Source organism: Chelonoidis abingdonii, chromosome 24 (assembly GCF_003597395.2).
Source record: "Chelonoidis abingdonii isolate Lonesome George chromosome 24, CheloAbing_2.0, whole genome shotgun sequence".
Classification (NCBI taxonomy): domain Eukaryota; kingdom Metazoa; phylum Chordata; order Testudines; family Testudinidae; genus Chelonoidis; species Chelonoidis abingdonii.
In genome coordinates, this window is record NC_133792.1 from 6,967,738 (window position 1) to 6,989,854 (window position 22,117).

General features: G+C 44.4%; 1 protein-coding gene across 1 annotated transcript; it reads left to right on the forward strand.

Moving 5' to 3' along the window:
* Nucleotides 1–256: 256 nt before the first annotated feature.
* Nucleotides 257–18,270, forward strand: NELFB (negative elongation factor complex member B). The gene is made up of 13 exons (XM_032765195.2): nt 257–444; nt 2,016–2,179; nt 2,377–2,476; nt 3,255–3,485; nt 4,703–4,888; nt 6,458–6,570; nt 7,032–7,134; nt 8,398–8,493; nt 10,440–10,582; nt 12,642–12,748; nt 13,401–13,542; nt 14,120–14,228; nt 14,494–18,270. Exons 1-13 carry the CDS (start codon nt 343–345, stop codon nt 14,629–14,631), a joined length of 1,734 nt encoding a protein of 577 aa, XP_032621086.1. The 5' UTR covers nt 257–342; the 3' UTR covers nt 14,632–18,270.
* The last annotated feature ends 3,847 nt before the right edge of the window (nt 18,271–22,117 follow it).

Here is a 22,117-nt window from a genome sequence, read left to right on the forward strand (position 1 = left end):
TAGCTATAGGTCTCCATAGCCAGGGGAGCAGGCAGCACATGGGGGCTATAGGGGACCAGGCAGTATAGCTATAGGTCTCCATAGCCAGGGAAGCAGGCAGCACACGGGGACTCTCTGGGGAACGGGCCGTGAGAGCCCCCCGCTCGCCCTTCAGCAGGGCTGAGCCAGCTCCTAGCCGCTCCCGCGGCAGCCCGGAACCTGCGCGCCGAGGAGCAGTTTCGGGGGGGACGGGGACAGCGCGGGACCCGCCAGGACTGGGGGGCGACAGCGGGGGCGGACCGGGCCGACCCTACGGAAACGAGGGGGGGGGCGGACCCGGCCAGGCTCGCGGAAGCCGCCGCTATGTTCGCGGGGCTGCAGGAGCTCGGGGTGGCCAATGGGGAGGACCTGAAGGAGACGCTGACCAACTGCACCGAGCCGCTCAAGGCCATCGAGCAGTTCCAGGTGGAGGGCGCGGGCCTGATGGGGGAGGTACCGGGGGCGCGGCGCGGCGCGGCGCGGCGCGGGGATCCCCAGGGCGGGAGTTGCTCTGCCCAGGCGCGGGTAGGGTGGCCGGAGCTCTCCGCTGGCCCAGCTGGGTCTCGGGCAGACTCCCACCGCGGTGGGGTCTTTTAGGTGCCTGTGCGCGGCGCGCCGAGCCCGAGCCCCGTCCCGTCCAGTCCACACGCGGGTCAGCCTGGACTCGGGGCCTGGGTCCCAGGACTTCGAGAGGGGCTGGGTGGGTCTGGGTCACTGGCCTCAGGGAAAGGGTTCCAGGTGCCATGGCATCCCTCACGGTGGTGTCCCATTGCTGCAGGTCTTATTCTCTGACACCTCCTCTAGTTGTTTCTGATCCCGACTCTGCTTGAGTGCTGTTCCCTGTTGCTTGACATGGGCTTCACTTTTTCACCTTCGGTCATCCTCCCATTATATTGCAGCCTCATTTGCTCCCAGCTGCTTACAAGATGTGGGACAACTTCAATGAAGGATTTAAAAATAGATCCAGGATTTTTTTTTAAAGTTATAATTGAGACAAACTTTGGAGGCCCTCATCACAAGGGGACTCTTTAAAGGCTGCTTTTAAAATGAAGGGAGTTTCCCTCCCAATTGAACAGGATTTGACAGTTGTGAGAGTAGCTTTCAGGTTTTGTTTTTTGCAGCTTAATGCAGGATATAATGTGAAAAGGAAGCTTTGGTTACTCTTGGCTCTTAACACACTGGTGCTCTGTAGTATCTTTTCACCTCTGCAATGTAATTTTTTGTAATACAAATGAAAGCTGACTGTGTATGTTACATGGCATCTCTAAGACTTCATGGAACTATTGCATGTGTCATTACAGGATGCTTCAGTGTTCTTAAGATTGGGGCATTGATCGTTTAGCAAAGCTTTGGTATATTTCAGCAGTGGCAGTTTATATATTTAGATTAACCCAACTTTATAATGGAGTTTAGCGTAAGCTAGCCAAATGCAACCATTTTAAAAATCCTGGTAGATTTTTGAATGATTAGAGAAACATTGTAAGGTACTTCAGGTCCCAGATTTAAGGATAATTTAAAAAAATGTGAATGCTTTTGTATACAAATGGATAAATGTTAATGGAACAATATTTTTTAAACAAATAAACTTTCCTCTGTACCGTTTACTACCCATGCCTAGGAGTCAGAGGTACGGACCAGGACTCTATTGTGCTAGTGTGTCCACACTCCAGTGTTGCACTATTGCATGAGAACTAGAAAAGGAAACTTGCTAGTCTTTCTTCATTGCCTCAGTTGAATAAAAAGGAAACAAATGGCATCAGTGATGAAAAGTGAACTAGATTTTTAAGTTTTTTTAACGTTAATAATATTACACTAGCGCTAGTAGCATAACTAAGGACTTATATTGTTTCTTACTCAATAATGACCATTTAAATGTATCCGAGTGCTTACGTTTTCTTAACATAAGTCGTTTTAGTACTCTGTCTTGTTATTTATTGCCAGCAAGGAATTTGTGTTTAATCCAGATTTATAACTCTGTATGGTCTTTGTTTTGCTAGACAGAAAATGGAGTCCTCCTGCCCTCTCTCCAGTCTGCTCTGCCATTCTTGGACCTCCATGGTACCCCTAGGCTGGAATTTCATCAGTCTGTATTTGATGAGCTGAGAGAGAAATTGTTAGAGAGAGTTTCAGCCATTGCCTCAGAAGGAAAGGTTGAGGAAAGGTGTGTTGCTGATCTTGCTGCTGATTATTAATCATCATTAGAAATTAATTGCAAAATTAATCGTGGCAGGTAAAGTTTTCAAAAAGCTTAAATGCCTTGGTCACTTTTTCAAAAGTGTCTTAAGCACTTAGGACCCTAAGTCACTCAGGAATTTTGAAAACTTTACCTAGCAACTTTTCTTGCTATCATGTTTCCAGATACAAAAAGCTGGAGGATCTGCTGGAGAAAAGCTTTTCCTTGGTCAAGATGCCATCTATACAGCCTGTGGTGATGTGTGTCATGAAACACCTCCCCAAGGTAAAATCTGCTGTATCTCCTGGTTACAGCCCCTTTCATTCTGTGCTGTTAGCCAGGCTATATGCCACGTTTGCAAATTCTTCAGTCAGTTTGTTATTCTCTGGCAGAAGAATTTGTCTTATGCTTTGTTTGATTCTCATATCAGTTAATTTAATGTAGTTCAAAAAGCATTTCATATTTCATAAAGCACACTCTACTTAGAGAGAGACGTTTGTTCTTCTGTTTTTAAAATGTGCATGTTCCCCCTATCTTTCCCAAAAATAGTTTGAGCTCAGTGGTAGGGGGCTCTTCCAGAACTGATTTAAATGGCAAGTATTTGAAGGATGCAGCCAGATTTTAAAAGGGGACAATACTTCTGGAAAGTGGTACTTAAGAGGAAACAACTCTTCATTTAAGGCACTACAATATCTTTAACGTAATAGCTTCAGAACCTGTACTGGTGCTATTGTATGCTATTGACTAGAGTTTTGAACCGTCACCATAGAATGCTGTGCTCCTTTTTTAATAAGAGAAGATGTTTTTTTCAAAATTAACTGAAGGAAAATGTAATGCTTTCTTTAGGAAGCTAAAAACTTTAAAACTAGGGTGGTGTTGGATGGGTAGGGTCATGAAAGAAGTGTCTCTGCTGTTTCCTTGGGTTTTAATTGCATTGGTTGTAGAAGTTACTGGCCAGTTCAAGGTTGTGATTTAGATCTGCCTTGTAGTCAACTACTTACCATTTTAACAGTCAGGTAGGTGAACCCCTAACTCTTTACTGAGACTGCACTGTTGTTCCCAGGTCCCTGAGAAGAAACTGAAGTTAGTGATGGCGGATAAGGATTTATACAAAGCATGTGCCGTGGAGGTGAAGCGCCAGATCTGGCAGGATAACCAAGCTCTGTTTGGCGATGAGGTGTCCCCATTGCTGAAACAGTACATCCTGGAGAAAGAAAACACTCTCTTTAGTAGTGATCTCTCTGTCTTGCACAACTTCTTCAGTCCCTCTCCAAAAATGAGACGTCAGGGAGAGGTAAGAGCAGGGAGAACTTTTACAGGGAAGTTTGGAATGGAAATCTCCAATCTCTGCCTTGAAAAGAGAGCATATTGGGTTCCTGTCCTGCCAGCATCATCAGATAACTGAGTGTTCGTCTGGCCTCACAACTTTGCTACCACCTGGAAAAAGCTATGCAAATATTTTGGCTAATTATTTAGTGTTAGTTCATCTTCATTAAAGACGTCTTAATTAAATCAACAGGTTAATCTTATATTTAATAGTTACAAATATAACAATACTGAACATTATGTTTATTAGACTAGCACCTAGTGAATAAAGTAATAGGTTAATCTTTTGTTCAAGCGGATTTTAAAAAATAACATTTAAATAGCTAAACAACATGTTTAGCCAATAATATTTTTCCCCGGTTCTGTCTATCAGTGTGGGATTTAATACCATGCCCATCGTTATAGTATCTAAGCACCTCTGGCAGTTAAATCAGGGTTTGGGGGGGTTACAATTTTTATTTTGTTTTTGCAGGAAATAATAATAGTTCAACAAAAAAAAATGGGAAGAAGCATCAAAAGCTGTGCATGTAGCTAACCTATAGGACAGTGTGATCTTATTAATGTTAAACCTTGCCCCAGCCACTCTTCCTTCCTGTTGTATACTGCCCTCGTTAACTTGTCTTAAATCCGATTGTAAGTTCTTCAGGACAAGGATTGTGCCTTCCTATGTACTTGTAGCATCTCTGTTGCAGTGGTGCTTTTAGACACTCCCACTATACACATTTTATTAAAATGATTTAAAAAAAACCCAAATCCATGCCCCAAGCAGTGTTCTTATCCCAAAAAGGGGGAAATGCCAGAGACTCCATGAAGTCTCTAGGGACTTTGCTATTACTTTTGATTTTACGTGGTGGGCACTCGAACTATGGTGATAGATGGCAGTATAAAACTCTAAGATCACATTTACAACAAAAAACAATTCCTACTGGTATACTTGGTATAATAGGTCAGATTGTTTAGCCAAGGGAACAGAAGGTCTTGCAATTACAAAAGTTTAGACAAATATCAATTAAAGCACAAATGGAGTTGAAATGCTGAAAAAGTCTGGTGTGAAATGTCCTTTAAAGCTGTATGTTTTAGTTCAGGCATTCCACAACTGATGGATCAAATAATGAAATAGTTTGAAAGCTGTCATGTAGGAATAGCTTTTGGTACTAAGTGTGTCTTTTTCCATTTGGGCTTTAGGTGGTTCAGAAGCTGACACAGATGATTGGGAAGAATGTGAAGCTATATGACATGGTGCTACAGTTCCTAAGAACATTGTTCCTTCGGACGAGGAATGTCCATTACTGCACGTTACGGGCAGAGCTCCTGATGTCATTGCATGACCTGGACATCAGCGAGATCTGTACTGTTGACCCCTGTCACAAGGTAATGAATAGATGGACCAGGCACAAACAGTACTTTGGAGTTTTCAGTCTGAGCAGCTCTCTTTTGTGCCTGCTGCCTTGAAGGTCAATAACCGAGAGAGTATATTATCTCCAGGCATAGAAAATGGTTCAAACCTCAAGTCTGAAATTCTTATAGTCCTTGGAATGACAGGTTCAAATCCCAGCAGTGTTAACAAAGCCCTTTGTCTTTGTATGGTAGATAAATTGTTCATCGTGGTGTTTGGGGTACTTGGTATGAAGTCTTAAAAAACAGCGTATCATCCGACCTACGTGGATGCTGCCAAAAACAAAGTTCATGCCGTTGGTTTGCCCCAGTGTTCTTGGCCAGTTTTCTTCCACTCCCGGTTGTGCATAGGACTGTGCCCAAACTGATGCTCTTTGCCCAGAAGTGATTGCATTTCATTAGTTTGGTTTGGGAAGTACTATGGATCTTGAAGTATAAAGAGCAGAAAATTAATAATAATTAAAATATAAGAAGTTTTGCTGACTAATTTAGCGCTGCGTTGGCATTTGTAATGTGAATTAAGTCATTCATCCGCTATAAATGCAGAGTCGCATTCTACTCTCACGTCCTGGTTACATTATTTACAAAGCTTATTTCTCGTGCGATGTGTGCTTCTGAAGAAAAGATACCAGTGATGAGAAATATATTTAGCATCTTCTGTATGGTGGACTCCAAGCACTTCAGAAACATGAATTGATCAAGATCCACAACATTCTTATGAGGAATATGTGGTTTTAATGTAGATGGAGAGACTAACACATAGGAGTTATGGCTTGTCCAAATTTCCAGTGTAAGTCAATGATAGAACCAGGAATAAAGTCTAGGTCATCTGACTTCCAATCCCATGTTCTTACTACTAAGTGATACTGCCCCCTCAGTTACCATGTACTCCATCGTGTATGTGATCCCACATTGATGGGGGTGGGCCATGAGCTATATTCACATAATACATAGTACATGTTAATTTTCAGGGAATGCTTGTTGTGGGAGAGGAAAAGGTGATGCCAGTTGAACCTGCTGTACAACAGCTTCATAGCGTGATCTTGTGTGTTTGGATGCCTCTTGGGCTTCCTCTGCTCCTGATGTCAGACCCCCGCTAGAACTTCCCAATACACACAGGAGTGTGCAAGCAGCAGATACTGCTGGTCGGAGGTTGATGCTGTTTGTATGGATTAGAAACTTTGTCTTCTCTCTTCACATGCTGCTGCACGAACCGATGTTCTGTTGCACTGATGGTGGCATTTGAACATAATTAGAATACCTGTAGGAGCTTAATGCAAAAGGCTCACTAATTAAGGACCTGTTTTGTCACTAGATTTGAAGCCTTTGAAAAGTCGGCAAGAGTCTTAAAACTGATGTGTGGTGTATCCAATGTTGCAGCTTCCTGTACAACTGTTGGGGAGGGTCGGAAAGGCTTATGCAGGTGTATTTAATTAAATATCAAGCCAACAGTATTACATTGAAGCCTTGAGGCGATTCGTATATTGTAGTGCTAGTTTAGAGGAGTTGCCATGAGTGTGTTAACAACGTTTCCTTTCTTTGCAGTTCACCTGGTGCTTAGATGCCTGCATTCGGGAGAAGTTTGTGGATAACAAGAGAGCTCGAGAGCTGCAAGGGTTCCTGGACGGAGTGAAGAAAGGACAAGAACAAGTATTGGGGTGAGCAGTTCAGGCTCATGAAACTGAGCGATTGATAGCGATGTTCCCATTATCCAGAGGGGCTGAGATTTACTTCAGTTGTTAATTCTCCACAAGTGTCTAGTAACAAAACTAGTCATTGCCAAACATAGCCCTTCTTAGTGCTTTCGGCAAGATAACAGATTTATTCTCAGTATCCTGTCCCCGGGCTCTAACTAGTCAGTGGCCTGTAAAACAAAAGTTAAAGGAGTTGTTGTTTTTTTTAATCAGGCAGGACTTGCCACTTTTAAGCATCTAATTAGCGATCTAAGGCAGAAATATGTTTCAGTTGATATAATACATTAGGTTTTATCATTATAGTTTTTCCTTCCTGTCTTCCTTCCCTCATAGGTTTTGGTATTCTGTGGCTGGGTGTGTGGTTGGGCCATGGGGTTTGTTAGTGTGTATATATAAAATGCATTTGTGGTTCTGTTTCTCTTCAGGGATTTATCAATGATCTTGTGTGATCCCTTTGCCATTAACACCTTAGCTCTGAGTACCATACGGCATCTTCAAGAGCTGGTTGGGCAAGACACCTTGCCCAGGGTGAGTCTGAAAAACCTGCACAGATTACAAATGGGCCCTGTTCAGGTTCAGGACTGCATTTTTCAGCAAGGGAGAAACTGACTGACATTACAGGAGAAGGAATGAAACTGTGCGCTATCAAATGCACAAGTAAACTGAAAAAGAGGAAAAACATACATTTTGTCCTGATTTCTTTCATTTGTAGTAATTTTAGATGTTATGTAATTATGGTAGGTACACAATTTTCAGACAAATGTGATTTTTCAAGTTGACGGTGCCCTCTTAACGTTTCTGACTCTCTACTAGATACTTGCAGGCAACTGCTTTCTGCCTACTTGAATTCCTGCTTCAGTTACAGCATTCTTTACTCCCTGTGCTGTTGGGCTGGTGGTAAGGGGATATAGTAAAGTGAATGGTGTAAGCGGAGAGAGAGTTATCTCTGTTGACCACTTTATTGAACCATCTGAATGTAAAATTATAGTTGTTGCTCTGCATTTACATCAGCCACGCGGAGAAGATGATGGCACACTTAATAGTGTTGTGAGACACTTGCTGTCTGTAGTGCTGCATTTGGCTGCCGACTATCCCTCGGCAGGCGAGGCAGAATTACATCGGGAATGGCAGCTGGCAAGTGACCACCGTTCAGCCATAGAAAGGACTTAGAATGCGGTCTGCTGGTTGGATCCTCAGTTTCCCTGGTATGAACTGGGTACTCATGGGCTGTGCAACAAGAATGTGAATCTTTGCCCCCAGTGGATCAGGACTCAGCTCCTATGATGGGAACCATACAAGGATCTCAATAGAAACACTCCCTATATTTCATCTCTTGGGCTGCTTTTTCATTGTCAAATTAAATAATTTCTTCTTATTCTTTCAAGCTCACAAAAAGGCCAATATCATTTTTACACACTCAATATTGGATATTTACTGACAAACACGAATAGTTTCATTCTGACACACATTGTACTTTATGATGTCAGATTGTTCTTGAAAGGTTTCTAACCAGTCATCTGATCAGATGGCCTGAATATCTCCAAGCACACTATAAAATTATTACACTGAGGTGTGTTCTGTAGCATTTGTGGTTGTTTGAGGCCCTCTGAGCTATAATTCATTATTTAAATCATAGAAATTGGCAGCCCCTTGCAGACTTTTGCGATCTAACGTCTCTGGATAATGCTTCTGAATCCAAGAAAACCACTGAATATAAATTACTTCCAAATAAATCTCCAGCATGTAGAGAATTGAGGAAGAACATAATTTTTATTAAATTTGAATTTGTAGGAAAGCCCAGACCTCTTGTTACTGCTAAGGATGCTGTCTCTGGGACAAGGGGCCTGGGACATGATTGACAGTCAGGTCTTCAGGGAGCCTAAAATGGTAAGCTTCTCGAAGAGTATTTCCTCATTGATTTCTTCATCTTCCTCTTTCTTAAAAAATCCTCAGTGTCACCTTTTCCAAATGCCTCTAATAAGCACTTGCAAAATTTGGAAACGTCCTTTTGTACAGATGACACTTGGCATTTGCATGCACCAGTAGGGTGAGTGTACACACAAGTGGGTCCTCTTGTCAACTCCCCCCCTCCCCCTTTTTTGGTATTCTTGAACATCTGGGCTTTAACTTTTTTATATCTGAGTTTTGCCTCTAACAAATTCAGCACCAGTGGCTCATAACTCCTGGGATCTCTGCTCAAATGGCGAGACTGTAGATCAGAATGAATGTGAAAATAGCATTGCTGGGGCTGGCCCTGGCCCTGGCCCTGAACTCTAATAGCAGCTCATTGCACTGTCATTCAGTGGCTAGCGCTTCTGCCTCCCCAGGTTGTGATAGGAATGCTGTGGAGGTATCATTCAAGCCCTAGACAGCGTATTTTGGATCGCTCAGGTGACCCTCCCCTCACTTTCCCTCTGGCCTGCACTCTGAACAGGTTTGGTAGCTCTGGGACAAGTTATATTCAGCTGTCTACAGAAGAGAGGTTAACCACAATACTGGGCAGTGGGAAGAACCTCCAAAAACTCCATTGCTGTTTCTGTTCTGTGCTACAAAGTGGTGCAGCTCTTCCCCAAGGAGGGTGATTGAGGCATTGACCGTATAAACTGCTGGCTGACTGCATGTTTACCTCAGTGATGTACGTATTCCATAGGTGTTTGCATAGGTTCTGGAACTAGGGGTGCTGTTGCACCCCCTGCTTTGAAGTGGTTTCCATCATATGCAGGGTTTACAGTTTGGTTCAATGGCTCTCTGCACCCGCTACTCTACAAATTGTCCCAGCACCCCCAGGTGTATGTGCATGAATAGTCAAATAGTAAGATGATTAGGTACTTACATGGCCCTCGACAAAGCCTTGGCTTACCGCATAACTTACTTGAAAGGTTCCTTCTTCACCTATTGATGCTATATGGAAAAAGCTCCACAACCTGCTTCGTTTTTAATGTACTTTGTGGTTCCATACGCTGCCGCTTCCCGTTGTTTTAATTGATACAAAATAAATAATTTTCAACTGCTGTCAGAATCGGGGCCGACTCCAGGCACCAGTGAAGGAAGCAGGTGCTTGGGGCGGCCAATGGAAAGGGACAGCCCATCCGAGTCTTCAGCGGCAATTGAGCTGCTGCAAAAGAGAGAGAGGGAGAGCGAAAGACCCGCCGCCAAATTGCCGCCAAAAATGGAGCAGCACGGTTGAGTTGCCGCCGAAGTGCCGCCGACAGTCTCTCTTTCTCTCTTTTTTTTTTTTTTTTTTTTTCTCCTGCTTCACCGCTTGGGGCGGCAAAAAAGCTGGAGCCAGTCCTGGTGGGAATGGAGGAAATGAGTGTGACTTTCCCCTGGCACTCCTCCTGGGAGCATGACTAAGTGTGCAATGGTTAATATTGGTTCAGGAAATTAACAAGATGACTTGTACTCATTAGCATACTACTCTGTCCTTACCCAGACCTTCTGTGTCCAGCATTTGCAATAACATAGGATAAGGTGTTCTAGACCAGATATATATATCACGGGGTAATTCTGTTACAGAAATAAATTCCTTCAGTAGTGTTCTTGTGTACAAAGTGAAAGATAGTTTCTTGATTATCTCCTTATATTCTACTGGAGGACATGAAAAGAGAGGTCAGTGGTTAGAGCAGGGACTTGGTGTCTGGATACCAGTGTTTTATGTTCCTATCTACCATTGGTTTGCTGTGTGGTCATAGGTAGATGGTTTACCTTAGTTTTTCTAGCTGTAGGATGGGAATATTACATGTCACCTAAACACTTTGAGATTCTTGGATGGAAAGTTACATAAATACTGAATGGCTTTTTTATATTGCAATGGCTTTTTTCCCCCTTCTAAGGAACACGAGTTGATCACCAAGTTCTTGCCGATGCTGATGTCTTTTGTGGTGGATGACTACACATTCAACGTAGATCAGAAACTGCCATCAGAAGAGAAAGGGCCAATTCCCTACCCCAGCACCATTCCCGAAGCTTTCACCAAGTATGTCATCGACCTACGTACATTAGATCCTTTTTCCAACAAAGCATTAGGCTATGTCTACACTACATCATTTACAGTGACGCAGCTGCATTGCTTCTCATGAAGACTCTCTAAGCCAACAGGAGAGAACGCTCCCATTGGCTCAGTAAGTCCTTTCTCAGCTGTGTCAGTGGGAGAAACTCTGCTGCCGGCATACCACTGTCCACACTGGTGCTTAGGTTGGTGTAACTTGTGTCACTCAGAGATGTGGATTATTCACACCCCTGAGTGATGTAAGTTATACCGAAATAATTTGTAGTATGGACGTAGTCTTAGGTAGCTTAGCTGTACCACAGAGGAAGCACATTTTGTGCAATCTGGCACAATTAAGAGAGAAGAATTAACCCTAACTAATTCAAGGCTTCAGTTCCATTCAGTGGAACAGTTGATTTAAAAAGACAGCAGTAAAACCACAGATCTTGAATAGGTCAATAGAGAGAACACAAGGGGTCTCTGGCAAGAAGTATGAGAGAGGCAGTGCTGCTGTGGAGCCAGTGAAGGTGCTGTCCAGTTTAAAAGTTTCCAGTCAGAGAGCTCAAATACTGTGATATTTTTATCAAGGGCTCAGATTGAAAGGCAACCGCACAAGAAACAACAAAACTCTAAGGCCTCGATTCAGCAAGGTACTTTATAGTCAGTGTGACTACTCGTGTACTTAAAGTTAGGCATATGCTGAATCAGGCCTATGAGAATAGAATAATATTGTCTTGGTGCCTTTGGCCTGAGTTATTTCTACATGGACGCTACTGAGGAGAGTCGATTGTAGACAGAGCTGACATTAAAAAGAAAATTTTGCTGTGTAACGTATTGCCAAAATTAATTAACCGTGAGCTACTGCTGCTTAAACCAGATTGTGCATAAGTGGGTTAAAGAGACCTTGGAGTGAAAGCACAAGAGGTTTGCTATAGTACTTAAGCTTTTGTTACCCATGTAAGAATAAAGATCAGTTCAGGCCTTCATAGTGATTAGAAAGAGAATAGTTCTTTGACTAACCAACATGGCTGCTGCTCAGCAGTAACACAGTTAGGGAGGTGTAAATGACTGATCATCAATACTGTTTTTAAACTAGGCACATCATATTGCTTTGCCCTCATTTTCAAGGAAGCAGAGCCTGTGTCATCCTCTCAAAGTTCTCAGTTTCTCCTCTATTTGAAAACATTGAAGCAACCTGTGTGGAGCAATATTTCTTACTGTTGATTTTTATATAGGCCTGGTTCAAGGAGGTGGACCATCACGTTAATGTTTCTTGCTCTGACATTTCAGTTCAGTCTTTGCAAAACAAATTAGTAAGGTTTTTTTGTGTTGCTGTTTTCAAATAAAGGAGACGTTTGACACAAGCAGAGTACAGTGGCTGCTTTCATGGTATTACTGAATTTAGGTGCATTTGGACTGAGTGAGAGAGTGAGCACCTTCAAATGCACTACTAGAAATAAGATGACTGTACATGTGATGAGAGGACTTCGGTTTCTCTTTGAAATCCTAAACGTTTGGAGGTTTAAAAAAGAAACTTCTTGTGGTTTCTCTTTGCAAAGCAGACAGAAAGGATCTCCATATGCTCAGTTATGTTCAGACCTTACACTTATTCCCAGTACTCTCCTTGTTTGAATGTCAGTATCCAGAATACCACATTCAGTTAGAGTCACAGGCACAACTATTTCATAGCAGAATTGGTGTCTGAGCAGGGAAACTTTAAAATAAATTAGAATCAGATTTTCCATTGTGTTTAGCTTGATCCTGAAGCTTCTTTCTTCTTATGAACTGTTCAGTTAGTATTGATTATTGGAAAGTAACAATGTTTGTTGAATAATTATTTCTTTGGACCATGGCAGCAGACAGCTCTCCTAGATCTGAATGCCTTCTCTTAGCCACCACTTCATTGGAGACTTCAGGTTAGCTACTGAGACATTTCCCTGCTTCCTACTCTGTGGCTTCCAGGCTGTGAACCCTGTCTTCGTACGGTCCTCTTTGGTAAATGGGTTCTTGTTCTATTGGTTAAGAAACTTTGTTTGTGCCATAACAGATTCCTTCAGGAGCACAGAATAGCCTGTGAGGTTGGGCTGTATTACATACTTCACATAACTAAACAGAGGAACAAGAATGCTTTTCTCAGGCTCCTGCCAGCACTTGGTAAGTCTTATGTTTTGTACCTACTTGTCACATATAGAAGGCCTAGAAGGAGGAAAATAAGGGCTATGGGGGTGAGTGTGGTTACTGGTGACAACTCTCTTGGATTCTGCTAGTTTCAGGTCTGCTAGTGATTCACCATGTGAGCCTGTGCAAGTCCCATGAGTTTGTTTACTTGTTCAGTGGTGATGTTTTCCTACCGAGCAGGAGTTTTGTGAAGGTTCTTCAGTGTTTTTTTGTAATTGCTTGGATGAAAGACACTGTACTGGCAATGTGATTAGCTGTAGACTGGTTGGAATGTTACTGGAAGATACATTGTCTCTCTGAGCAGGTAGCTTCCTGCTCTAAACAGTCCCCAAAATTTGCAGTGGATCAGAACTTGCCACTTTATCCACAAAAGGAACTCGCAGCGAAACAACACCGAATCTAGCCCAGGCTTAGCTGCTACCAGAATTCTTCCTCAATGGCTGCTCAGCCAAAGGTGGGTTCTTTCCCACCTCTCTTTATACCTGGGTCAGGTAGTCAGCCACCTGCAGTGGCCAGTCAGCAAAGTGCACATCAAGTTTTTTTTAGCAGGCTTGCCTTCTGCTAACACGGCAAAGCTTTCAGGCAAATGCTTGCTAGCCTGTTAGTCATTGTTCTTCATCTTGTGCAGTCGAGACATTCAGTGACCTGGCCTTCAGTGATATTTTCCTGCACCTGCTCACCAGTAACGTCACGTTGCTGGCTGATGAATTTGCTCTGGAGGACTTCTGTACCAGTCTCTTTGATGGCTTCTTCCTCACTGCCTGCTCAAGGTAACTGACATCCTTCAGAAAGCACAATATTTACAAGATGAATGGGACAGTCCACACCTCTCTGAGCTATTGTTTCACTTAGCTCACACTGGAAAGGCTATGATAGCTCTTGTGGTGTTTTTTTTATATGTTTAGATTTTGCAACCAATTCTGTAGAAATAAAATCACTGAAAATAGCAAGTGTTGATTTATAAACAATTACACAAACCCTAAGTCGTTATTCAGAGACAGAAGTTGCAGTGGGGCAACATCGTCCTTACAGTTCAGTAGCAGATCAAATTTCTACTTTAAACATTATATTTAACTTTAGCTCTCTAATTTATAAATGCACATAACTTGTTAGTAGTTCTAAACCCTTGTATTAATTCCTGGCAAGCCTACAGAAGCATAACATCCTGTAGCATGCAAGCAATTCCTTTACAACTTAAGTATTTTTGATGATTGAAAACAAAACTCCCAGTGTTTGAACACCCAGACAGTGCTCTGACGTTGTGTAACTTTCTCTCTAAAGTGTGGTTGTGTTTTATACATTGTAGTCTATACATTGGTTTCACCACTTTACAATTGCTCTTTACAGAAAAGAGAATGTCCATAGACACATGCTAAGATTGCTACTTCACCTGCATCACAAAGTGGCACCTGCCAAATTAGAATCACTCCAGAAGGCTTTGGAACCTACCAAGCAGGTAAGAAGGGTCGCAAAAGGAAAAGTAAATGGAGATGAAGGTAACTCTGCTTTCCCTGAAGCTGCTTACCGGAGCCTGTTTTCTGTTTAGATAGCAGCTTTCAGAGTGTATGGAGTATTGACTTAATTATATCATGACTTCCTCTTCCCACTTTCCTTTGTGTTGAAACACTCCCAGTAGTCCTAGTACTTAGTGTTCCAGCTAGTAACAGCTAGAATGAAGTGTGACTCTTCTTTTGTTTGTTTTCCCAATGCTCGTTCCACAGAGCGGCGAAGCTGTGAAGGATCTTTATAACCAGCTCAGAGAGAAACTGGAGCTTCGCAAACCCAGTCCAGCCCAGGTGGCTGAAACTCCATCCATGGAACTGACTTTGCCCACAGTACCCACTCCAGCCTCGCTCTGAGCCTCATGAGCGGGACTTTGAGATAAGAGAAACTAACCTTTGCCTCCTGCAGAGTGAAGGCATTTCAGTGTACTGCTAAGTGTCTCTGGCTACCATGGTGGAAACTTACCTAAAGCCACTGAACCTTTTGCAGAAGCAGGACATTGTCAAACACTGCAGTTTGTCTTTGAGCACTGTCTCTTGTTGGCTAGAAGGCTCAGTGTGCAGTGTATTGCGTAGGTTTACTTTGCCTAAGGATAGCTAGGTGGCTTCTTGTGGATCTACTGAGCTTCTATGATATTCTTTTTTTCAGAAGACAAGTCTTGTTTTTAAACTTTATATCTTCTTGCATTTTTAGACTTACAATTTTCTGGGGCAGTAAAAACCTGGTTGTGTAATCAGGCAGAGGGAGCGAACCCTTGAAGTCTGAGCAGTTTCGCACATTGCCCCCAGCTTGCTTCTTGGAGTCTTTCAAGCTGAGAGATGGTTCTCAACAAAAGGGAACAAGGCTGCAGATTTTATACTTTGTTCAAAACTGGTGCTCCCCTGTGACCTCATGGAGACAAGGGCTGTGCATACCTGTGGGAGCAGGACAGCCAGGGCAGGGCCTAGTTCCAGCTCCCTCTTTGGGCTTGTGGATCACTCTCAGACATAGGGGGTGACATAGTTGTGGCGCACCTGGCAAGTTAGACACCTGATGTCAGGGATTGGCTGTTCCCCAGCTTATTCTACGGCAACTGGTAATTGGCAGCTGTCCCAGACCTTGGACAGCAGCCTAGGTAGGGAGGAGAGGAGAGGATTGGAAAAGTTCAGGAGTTTCAGTTTTAAAGGCATGCTTTTTATGAAACCAGAGTTACAGACAGGCTTCACCTCCCATCACTGTCACATCTCCCCTCAATATTCGTACCCATCTCCGTAGCTCAGGCTAGTTGGCTCTCTTTGCACTGAAGAGCCTGCACGAGGTGTCACGGAGTGTGGTGGAGTCAGAGCCCTGCACTCCTCTTCCTGAGATTCACTGTGACTCAGCCAGCCAGTAAAACAGAAGGTTTATTGGACAGTAGGAACGCAGTCTACAGCAGAGCTTGTAGGCACAACCAGGACCCCTCAGTCAAGTCCTTCTGGGGGTTCAGGGAGCTTAGACCCCAGCTTGGGGTTCCCTGCATTGCACCACCCAGCCCAAACTGAAACTAAAAATTCCTCTAGCCGCTTCCCCTCCCCGCTCCTCTTCTCCTTTGTTCAGTCTCCTGGGCAGAAGGTGTCACTTCTCCCACCTCCGGCTCAGGTAGCTTCCTTCTCATCCCCAATGTAACTCCCCTGCAACATTCCCAGGTCAAATCCTCCCTGCTCCGTCACACGAGGTCACTCCCCTTCATCCCCATGATGCTGCCCTGATGCTGTGGCAGAATCTACCAGGGCCATCACTGGGACCTGGAAACTCAAGACATTCATTAGGAACAGGGCAGACGTGTTGAGTTGTTGCCAGCAAGTGACTGAGGTCCCCAGTCCAAAATGAGCAGCACCTGATACTCTCTATGGTCAAAGACCATAGAATCGTAGGACTGGAAGAGATATCAAGAGGTCTTCTAGTCCAGTAAATCCCATGGCCAACTGTGGGACCCTTGAGGCTCCTTACTGGCCAAGCTGCCATTTGCCACCTCTTGCCCCATTGGTCGAGGGGACTCTGGCTGCCTGCTACTGAAGTGGAGCAATGGAACGCAGATATAAGTGTGGGCTGGCCCCTTGGAGGCTAGCTGCACTGAGCAGAGGGCCACCCAAGTCACCTCACTCCATGCGGGTGGTGGTTAGTCACTTGGAGATGGCTTGCATGAGCCAGCGTACCACCAGAGTGGCCATGGGCTCATAACAAAACTATCCCAGGAGCTTGCCACTTAAGACATGAGACAACAAAGGGCTGCACCAAAGAGACAGGGGAGTACAGGGAAACAGTGGTCAGCATGGAAAGTAGCAGCCACAGCACAGCAGCTGCCTAACCACTGTCAAGTCTTTCTTGTAGACCTCGCTGCAGAGGAAGAGCCTGCAGGAGGAAAGACCTTGCAGCTGTTTTATGGGGAGCTACTCCCATGTTAGAGGGGTTGCATGGGAGGAAGTGTGTGTATGCCAAGATGGGGTTTCCTGGAGCCACAGGCTCAATTTCTGCCTCCAGGACACAGCTCTATAATAAAAACAGCCGAAGCGCTTTTCATCACTAGCTTTTAAAGTGCTTTATAGAGGAGGTCAACATCGTCATCATCATCCCCATTTCACTGGGGAAACTGAGGAACAAAGCATTGGCATGATTTACCTGAGGTCACCTAGCAGGTCAGTGGCAGAGCTGTGCGTAGAGCCCAGGTCTCGTAAGTTCCAGTCCAGTGCTCGCTCTCTAGTCTCTCCTTCACCCCCTCTGGTGTAGTGGGGCGAGGCCATGCTTGGGGCAGCCACTCAGGGTTAGTGCTGCAGTAGCGCTCGTTGCTTTAGGACTGCTCCAGTCCCCCTGCTGCAGCACAACCCACCTCTGTGCTGCTACACCAGTAATCCTGCTCCCAGTGCACCCTCGTCCCCATTCCATATGCCGCTAACTACCCTGTGGCACATCCCCTCCCTGGCCCCCTGTCATTTGGGAAGGGAGAGCAAGGAGCGATGGTATCTGAGGCTGACTGCAGACAAGAGGGAGACCATGGATCTGAAGCTGTTGGAAGAGCCACTCTCCTGCCAGAGTTTCCCGAAATAGCAGGTCACTGATAGTCGACCAGCCTGCATGCTGGCCCCATATGGTTTCCCCCCAGTGACTACCGCACACCCATCTGTCCCAACTCCCCAGCTGCTTCCCTTGCTTGGCCACCCTCCTTCCCTGGCTCAGGTTTGGTTGGGGAGGAGAGACCTTGGCAGCAGTAGAGAACGGAAGTAGCTGCATAATCCATACTCAGTCAGGTTGGCTTGTTGCAAACGGAAAAGATGAAATACAAAATGTTGAGGTTCAAATAGCTTGTATAATGCACTGACTGAAGCGATAAGGGTTATGCCTTCAAAATACTGGAGTTACGAATTTCTTTAAGTTACAGAAGAGCAAAAAGAAGGGAGACGCTCTGAGTAGAGTATCAAGAATGGGCAATTTTCAAATTTTTTTAATTAGATAATTTTTCAAAAAGTGAACATCCTAGAGTCTGCTTCTATCCACAACCATTGCTATGCAAACTTGGAGATGAAAACACTTTCGTTTTATTGCCAGAAAGTACAGAAACTTCTGTTTTAAGGGAAATCTCAACAGAGGCTACGTCTTCACTACCCGCTGTATTGGCAGGTAGCAATCGATTTCTCGGGGATCAATATATCGAATCTCATCTAGAAGTGATATATCAATCCCCGAACGAGCTCCTGTCAATCCCGGAACTCCACCAACCCGAACGGCGGTAGCAGAGTTGACATGGGGAGCCACGGACATCGATCCCGTGCCGTGAGAATAGAAGTTGTGTCCATGATGCATGTGTTCTCTCTCTCTCTGTTCCCCCTAGCCCTGAGTGCAGACTTCAGAACTCTGTATATTGCTTCAGAGATCCTGGCCGCAGTGGATTTTTTCCTTTCCTTTGGTCTTAATATGTTCTTGTATGGGATCTTGCCATACTTGACTCACCTGGCAAAATAAAACTAGACTATAAAGCAGCAGATGTTTTTTGTTTTTTTATGAATTTTCATTGTGCCTCCATATGTGAACAGATCTGGGTGTTGTGGACCATGAGTCATGGCAGCAAAGATGCAGTGGTGTGTGTTTAATAATCACTAGGTCTCACGTTGGGCATCTAGAATTCAGAGATTCTAGGACTGGAAGGGACCTCAAGAGGTCATCGAGTCCAGTCCCCTGCCCTCATGGCAGGACCAAATACTGTCTAGACCATCCCTGATAGACATTTATCTAACCTACTCTTAAATATCTCCAGAGATGGAATTCCACAAACTCCTGAGGCAATTTATTCCAGTGCTTAACTACCCTGACAGTTAGGAACTTTTTCCTAATGTCCAAACTAAATCTCCCTTGCTGCAGTTTAAGCCCATTGCTTCTTGTTCTATCATTAGAGGCTAAGGTGAACAAGTTTTCTCCCTCTCCTGACGACACCCTTTTAGATACCGAAAACTGCTATCATGTCCCTCTGTCTTCTCTTTTCCAAACTAAATAAACCCAATTCTTTCAGCCTTCCTTCCTAGGTCATGTTCTCAGACTCTTTAATCATTCTTGTTGCTCTTCTCTGGACCCTCTCCAATTTCTCCACATCTTTCTTGAAAATGCGGTGCCCAGAACTGGACAATACTCCAGTTGAGGCCTAACCAGCGCAGAGCAGAGCGGAAGAATGACTTCTTGTGTCTTGTTTACAACACACCTGTTAATGCATCCCAGAATCACGTTTGCTTTTTTTGCAACAATATCCCACTGTTGACTCATATTTAGCTTGTGGTCCACTATGACCCCTAGATCTCTTTCTGCCATACTCCTTCCTAGACAGTCTCTTCCCATTCTGTATGTGTGAAACTGATTTTCCTTCCTAAGTGGAGCACTTTGCATTTGTCTTTATTGAACTTCATCCGGTTTACCTCAGACCGTTTCTCCAATTTGTCCAGATCATTTTGATTTTGACCCTGTCCTCCAAAGCAGTTGCAATCCCTCCCAGTTTGGTATTGTCTGCAAACTTAATAAGTGTACTTTCTTATGCCAACATCTAAGTCATTGATGAAGATATTGAACAGAGCCGGTCCCAAAACAGACCCCTGCGGAACCCCACTTGTTATACCTTTCCAGCAGGATTGGGAGCCATTAATGACTACTCTCTGAGTACGGTAATCCAGCCAGTTATGCACCGACCTTATAGTAGCCCCATCTAAATTGTATTTGCCTAGTTTTTGATAAGGATATCATGCGAGACCATATCAATGCCTTACTAAAATCTAGGTATACCACATCCACCGCTTCTCCCTTATCCACAAGACTCATTATCCTATCAAAGAAAGCTATCAGATTGGTTTGACACAATTTGGTTGACACGAATTTCCTAATTTGGGAGTGCTTGACTTTGCAACCTGAATGTTCTCTTAATGTACTGAGACAAAGTTCCTCTTCTACTTTGGTGGGTCCTGCACTTATTGGCAGATTTGCTCACCTCAGTGATCTTCCCCACAGTCTGGGTCAACTCCTCCTGTGTCTGATCAGGAGTTGGGAGATTTGGGGAGAACCCAGGCCCACCCTCTACTCCAGGTTCCAGCCAGGGCCCTGTGGATTGCAGCTGTCTATAGTGCCTCCTGTAAGCTGCATGACAGCTACAACTCCTGGGCTACTTCCGCATGGCTCCTCCAAACACTTGCTTTATCCTCACCACAGGACCTTCCTCCTGGTGTCTGTTAATGCTTGTACTCCTTAGTCCTCCAGCAGCAGCACACCCTCTCACTCTAGCTCCTTGCACCTCTTGCTCCCAGCTCCTCACATGTACTTCTTCTCCTCTGGCTTCCTTTTTAAACCCAGGTGCCCTGATTAGCCTGCCTTGATTGGCTGCAGGTGATCTAATCAGCCTGTCTGCCTTAATTGGTTCTAGCAGGTTTCTGATTACTCTAGTGCAGCCCCTGCTCTGGTCACTCAGGGAACAAAACTACTCATCCAGTGACCAGTATATTTGGCCTCTACCAGACTCCTGCACCCTACTGGTCTGGGGTGCAGGAGTCTGGAGAGAGATTATAGGGGAAAGCTACAGAAGTCCAGGAAGGCAGCAACAAGGAATCTGAGCAGACTGCAGTAGGAAGGCTTAGGTTCCTCTACCAGCCCTCAGGAAGGGAATAAAGAGGACTGAAAACTCTGAGAGAAGGATGCGAAGACCTTGGACTGTTGGTTGTTTTTTATGTTATCCAGAAGGTGAGGAGCTAGAACATAACCTACCCCGGGGGCTGAGTTGCATTAGGAGAGATCATTGCAGGTTTGAAGCAACCAGCAGGGGCCACTAGAGAGGAAATAACTGCTATACGACACCCAACTCTGAGGAGGCACACAAGTGGTGAGTCCGTTCTTGTACAGGTTGCATAGGCAACCTGAATCTTCTAATTTTTGGAATGCTTGACTTCGCAACATTAATGTTCTTTTCACATTTTTTTACTTTTTTTTTTAATCGTCATGGCAAATCCCAAGGGAACATAGTCTCCTTGCAAATGAAGCCCCACCCAGCTTGATCTCTGGCAAGGCACGGTGGTCTGATTGTACATTCTGTTTACATCCATCATTAGCAGTCTTGTTATGCCACCAAAGCTTTTGGCACTCGTGATTGTTGGCCGCGTAGCAGCATCCCTTGGTGTACACACTCCAGAATTCATTGGAGTTCTGGTCTTATAGTATGTCCATACCAAGAAAGCTGCCACAGCCAGCCAGCCTCATTTAGCCTCATTTCTGATCTTGTCCTGCTGCTTGATATGGAGCAACTGCAGCAGGTGACAAGAATAAAAGCTTATCGATCTAGTGTTCTTCAGCCACCCCCAGTGTCCTCCTCTGCTATCTGCTGCTCCCCAGCTTCAGTCCCTCTCCTCTTATCTAACTACCCCACAACCTGACCACCTCCCCTCTGCACCTATATATCCCTAGCTTCACCTGTTCCCTTGTTTCTATTCAACCTCTGGCTCTTGTAACCCATCTCCTCTCTACCCCCATCCCTCACCCCTCTGCATGTCCATGCCCCTGTAGCCTTCTACACACGGCCTGGGCTCAGGTAGGGTGGCACTGGGACACAGGAGGCCTTGCTCTCCGTTCTGGTACCCAGTGGCACAGTGGACCCCAGCAACCAGGAAGTGTAACTGCAGGGAAGGTCCTGATCAGCCCCTGCAGCCCTGGGCTGGATCATGCCTAGCACAGATGGAATCTTCAGAAAATTTAACTGACAAGTCTCTACTGAGCACGTGTGAACTACAGTTTTGTTTTGTTTTTAGGCTTACAATTTGGCCAAATTGGGTCAGATTTTCATAGAGGATGGCAAAAGTCATATCCCTGACAGCAGGGCAACTCCTCCTGCTAGATTTCAAGTCTTTCCTCCAGAACATGGACATCCTAAAGCTTCCCAATGAATCGTAAGATTTATTTTTTTTTAATATTAGCAAAATATTTTACCCTAATCTTGTTCTTGAGCCGTCTTAGCTGAAACTTTCTAAAAAATATTGAGGCAGACACCACCCGACATTCCAGCCTGAAAGGTTAAAGTTTAGCAAAGTTATAACAAAATGAAAACAAGGTCTTGTAATGGAAAGTTTTATGCCACCTTAACTATAGGCAGCATGAGCATCTCAGTTATATAATAGGGCAAGTTCCCTCTCATAGTGTCAATTAGTAGAGTTTCATGTGATTTACACTAGCTGAGTATTGAACCCAAACCATGTAAAATGAAGTTAGATCTGAGTAAAATATTACTGCGTTAGACAGTGAAAGGGGCATTGGATTTACACTCTATGCCTGTCTAAACCCGCAGAGCACATGTTCAGTACCATTCCACAATAA